We start from the raw sequence: 4,387 nt of genomic DNA, 5'->3' as shown, positions 1-4,387 counted from the left end.
TCCCCCCCCCCCCCCCCCCCCCCCTTTCCTCCTTTTCACTGTTTGAGGTTCAAGTCCTTGTATTATTTTACCCCATGCCCTAAAATATAATGATTTATTTGAAAAACTAATTTTAAAATTTGAACTTAGGGATCCATTTGACAAGAGCTATCCTTGGTCGACTTTCAAATCGTTTCCAAAAAATATTTCGAACAAGTTTTAAATTTTCAAAATCATTGTCAAGCAAGTCTTTAGATAGATCGAATTACTTATTTAAGCCTTTTAAATTTGATACCATATCGAAATGACGTCAAATTAGTCAATTCAAGTAACGAAAATGCAACCAACCCCAAACAAATAACAAAATCAATCCATGAAAATCGACAATAATATAGTATTATGCGATAAAAAGGAAACCAACAGACACCACAAACATCCATTCAACGAGAATAGCAATAGAGATTAAAAGAATATATTCTAGGAACTATAGGCTGAAAGGAAAGGGAAATATTCTCTTCAATCTTAATAACACAGATTAATCAGTTAGACACTTAACTAATAGTGAAGCCAAGTTGGCCTTTAATCAATACAAGTAAACTAATATTAGATTAATTAATATTATATTTAATAATTAATTAAAGCTCAATTTGAAGTTGGATATTGAGGAGCCAATCCCAGCCATTCTTCAGTTTTAATTGGCTTTGGAGGTGCCATTGCCTGGTAAGGCGCCTTTGATGTGATCCTGAAACATCAGAACAAATCTTAGCCATCAAAATGATAAATTAAATTTTATTTTTTAATAAATTGAGTCCACTCTATGAATTTTCGACTACTTACCTATCTTTTCTCTTCTCGAGAAACCGGGCTAGCGAATTTTTCCTTGCAATTGGTAAATCTGCAAATAGAAAAAAATTAGAGGTAAATTAGACAAATTCAAGATTCAAGAACATAAAATGAACAAAATATCGAGAAATTAAAGCAAGATTTTAAGCAGCTTAATTACCAGAAGCAAGGGATGGCTGAGGAGGGTTATGGACGAAAGTGGAAACAGGTGTAGCAACTGGGATGTTGGTGGCGGATTCAGCTGGACTTTGGACCATACTTGGCGGAGCTAAGGCGGCAGCGGCGGCGGTAGTGGAATGGTTTTGTGAACTTGACTTGCTAGCCAAAAGCATGATTTCTTTTGCCTTTTCAGCCGGAAAATCTTCGAAAACCATCACTTGGCCGCAGTAGAATATGGTCATTTGTGCAGTTTCTGGCTCAGATTTTGTCCCACTGCCACATAAAATGATATCAAAAAGTTGTAAGCTAAAAAATTAACATAATCAAGCCATAAATTCAAGGCTGATAAAAGACAACAAATTAAACCTGAGATCAGTTTTCTTCTGAGGGATAATGGACATGTTGAGTTTTTCATGGGTCGGAGTTTCAGAGTTCCCAATGACTGGGAATAAGTTCATGGTTTCAGTTGCCGTTGGAGCTCCTTTTTTGAAAAAAAGAAAAAGAAAAAGAAGAATAAGAAAATTTTAGGAAATTCATTCAATCGATCAAAAAAACCAGAAAAAGAAAGAAATAAAAACAGATCCAGCCATCTGAGAGAGATTTATTCAAACCTTTGGGTTCAAAATTCTGAGTGAGACCAAGAGTAAGATCTCCAAAGCTACCCTTCTCTTTCAAGTACTGGCTCAACAAACTACAGGTCTGTGAAAAATTGGACCTCTGGCCGGAAAACTTGCCGGAATCCATAATTTCCGATGAACCCATCTGAAAAAATAAAGACCGCAACTTGTACTTTGAAACACAATTAATGAATTCAATGGTTATTGGACACCATATGTGCGAACAAGCAGTAGAATTTAAATGAAACGAAAATGAAGGATTTAAAGATTAAAAAAAGGAAGAAAAAAAAAAGCGCACGAGGAACATATGTGGCTCTTACAAAGAATTTAGAGGCGCTACTGTTCTTTGCAATTTCCAAGGGTTGTTCTTTATTTTTGTATAGTCTTCTGTTTTTTCTTGTTGGTGGCCTCGTTTTCTCTGCAAATTTACGCCGTTTGCCCCCTTGACGTGCCGTTAACGACTTGTTTCCTGCTATTAAGTTGATAGAAATTAATTTTAATACTCTCTTAATCCCATTTATGTAGGTTAATTTTGTTTTTTTTTTGTTTTTACACAAATTAAGAAATCTTATTTAACCCCCTTTCAGTTCTGTTTTTTCAAACCAAAAAATTAAAATTTTGACCATTACTTAACATAGTCGGTCGCTATTTTTTACCGCTTCACTTATCGATGAGACTCATTTTTCTTTCTAACGGCTAAAAAAATAATTCTCATAATCAGCACCAAACAGACCCTTGATGTTATTGAAAAAATAATTTTTACCAAAAACATTTCTACTTTACCTTTATTTATATTTGTATAACTTCAAGATTAGGTGAGAAAAATTGGTTACAACTAAGCAAATTAAGTAAATGTATATTAGTAAATGAACAAAACAAAACATTTTCAATAAAAAAATATTTTTATATAGTTGGGACAAAAAAATAAGGAGAGTAAGCCTATATAAATAGGACGGATGGAGTAATATATTTTATGAGATTCGTAACTTTTATCAACTTTTCTATGATACAATTCATGATTTTTTTATAAAAATCTATTAAAATTTAATTTTTAACTACATCAACCACCTCACTTGATGTCAAACTTGATACAAATATAGCACAATTGGAAACTTTTTTTTTATTGTGAAAATTCCATTTTTAATGGATTTTTTATATATCAGTTCAATATAAAGAAAAAAAAATCGGCCCTTGTGACCCTCCCCCTTGCTCGTATAGTTAAGCTCTAAAGAAAAATCGAGCAGCATGATATTTCTCACGAAACAAGATCATAAGAGACTACCTCTTTACGTTGTTTTTATTGTGTAGGGATGGTCTCCAAAATTAGTCCCAAATCTTCTAATTTTTCTGATTTTGGAACTTTCGATTCAGGTGTACATTAATCACTTTTTTACGTAATTATTCAAATTTGTGTTAAATAATCATATACAACCATGTCCTTTTTAGATCAGGGTATTCTTGTCTACACATTATATTTCTTTTAAGAAATAAATAAATAAAAGTAAAATAGAAAAGGAAAAGTGAAAGGAAAAAAAAGGAAATTTTAAAGTAACAAAGTGAAACCATAAATATCATGTGAACATTACATGACGAAGAGTACACTTTTTGAAACGGTCATAAAAATTTTTTTGTAAATAATAATAATAATAATCAGATTGAAAATTCTGCCATAAACTTATTTGAAGTCCAATTGCTTTGATTTCTAAAGTAAAAGCTAAACATGATTAAGGGCTGTTTGCGTTGATTTTTAAAAAGTCAATAATTATTTATCAGACTAATAAGTTGCTCTTAATAATAATAGTTTGAATAATTTTCTGAGAGTATTTTATACGATTAGAAGAATTTCTTTAAAAAACTTATTTTGGTGAGCTTCCTAATAATTAAGAAAAATTCTTGCACAATAAGAAAATGCAAATATAAAAATCATGTCAAACAGACTCTCGTTATATAATTTATAATAGTCCAATCAACACCTTACACTAATATAACTATAGACGTGTCTTTGTCTTCATTAATCACTGACTTGATTCTTTTATAATTCAATTAATTAGTCAATGAACAAAATAATCTATAATCTATAATATGTTAAATAGCACATCAAGTGGGAAAAAAAATTGGGATAATTTTAACCGTATTACAATTCAATTATTTTAATGATACCTTACTTTTCGTTTTTCAATATGTAAAAAATACTACAAAATCCTTGTTGTATATAAATTTTGTATTATTAATTATCAATTAATCAGTATTTACATTAATCTATATTCAATGAATTTTGACTTAATAAATTATAATCTTTATGAATCTAGAGTTATTATAAATGAACTTATTTATATTCATGTATTTAGAAATCTTAATGGGTGTTTAAATTTATGTATTAGCAATTAATTATTATGTACCAAATGTAGTATAAAAAGTTGCCCATTTTTAGTATTTCATTCTTACAACAAATTTGAATTATAGAAATTGAATTTTAAGAGTACAATTTTCTTCTCTTGAATTTCTATCCTAAATTTTATTTTCTTTGATTCGTTTCAAACTTATCAAATCCTTTCAACAAATTGATATCAAATATTATTTTTACAGTGCTCATAAAGTATTTTAAAATAATGTGCAATATATATTTCGACCAGATGAATAATATATAGGACCCACCCAATTTATTTCATGGTTGATTACTCCACACACACAACCTTATCAATTACTAAAATGAAGAGATTCCTCACATAAATCAATAATATGTAGGTCAATATTGTGTAGCCATATTATCATTAATATATTTTGTCACT

The 4,387-nt window shown here is 29.9% G+C and overlaps 1 protein-coding gene across 1 annotated transcript; it reads right to left on the bottom strand.

The window, feature by feature from the left end:
- Positions 1–435: 435 nt before the first annotated feature.
- LOC111366878 (protein TIFY 10B-like) lies at positions 436–1,967 on the bottom strand. The gene is made up of 5 exons (XM_022987565.1): positions 1,593–1,967; positions 1,348–1,462; positions 983–1,254; positions 817–874; positions 436–721 (listed from the first exon to the last, which is right to left on the bottom strand). The coding sequence occupies exons 1-5, from the start codon at positions 1,741–1,743 to the stop codon at positions 622–624; spliced, it is 696 nt and encodes a 231-aa protein (XP_022843333.1). The 5' UTR covers positions 1,744–1,967; the 3' UTR covers positions 436–621.
- Positions 1,968–4,387: the final 2,420 nt, after the last annotated feature.

This window comes from Olea europaea, chromosome 2, assembly GCF_002742605.1.
Source record: "Olea europaea var. sylvestris chromosome 2, O_europaea_v1, whole genome shotgun sequence".
Taxonomy (NCBI): Eukaryota; Viridiplantae; Streptophyta; class Magnoliopsida; order Lamiales; family Oleaceae; genus Olea; species Olea europaea.
This window is presented reverse-complemented; position numbering and strand designations above follow the sequence as displayed.

Excerpts from the sequence above, each read along its gene's own strand:
- LOC111366878 (XM_022987565.1), bottom strand. The coding sequence starts at position 1,743 with ATGGGTTCATCGGAAATTATGGATTCCGGCAAGTTTTCCGGCCAGAGG. Across the intron at positions 875-982 it reads TCAGCCATCCCTTGCTTCTG|ATTTACCAATTGCAAGGAAA; the intron begins GTAATTAAGCTG and ends TTCTATTTGCAG. Across the intron at positions 722-816 it reads CTCGAGAAGAGAAAAGATAG|GATCACATCAAAGGCGCCTT; the intron begins GTAAGTAGTCGA and ends CTGATGTTTCAG.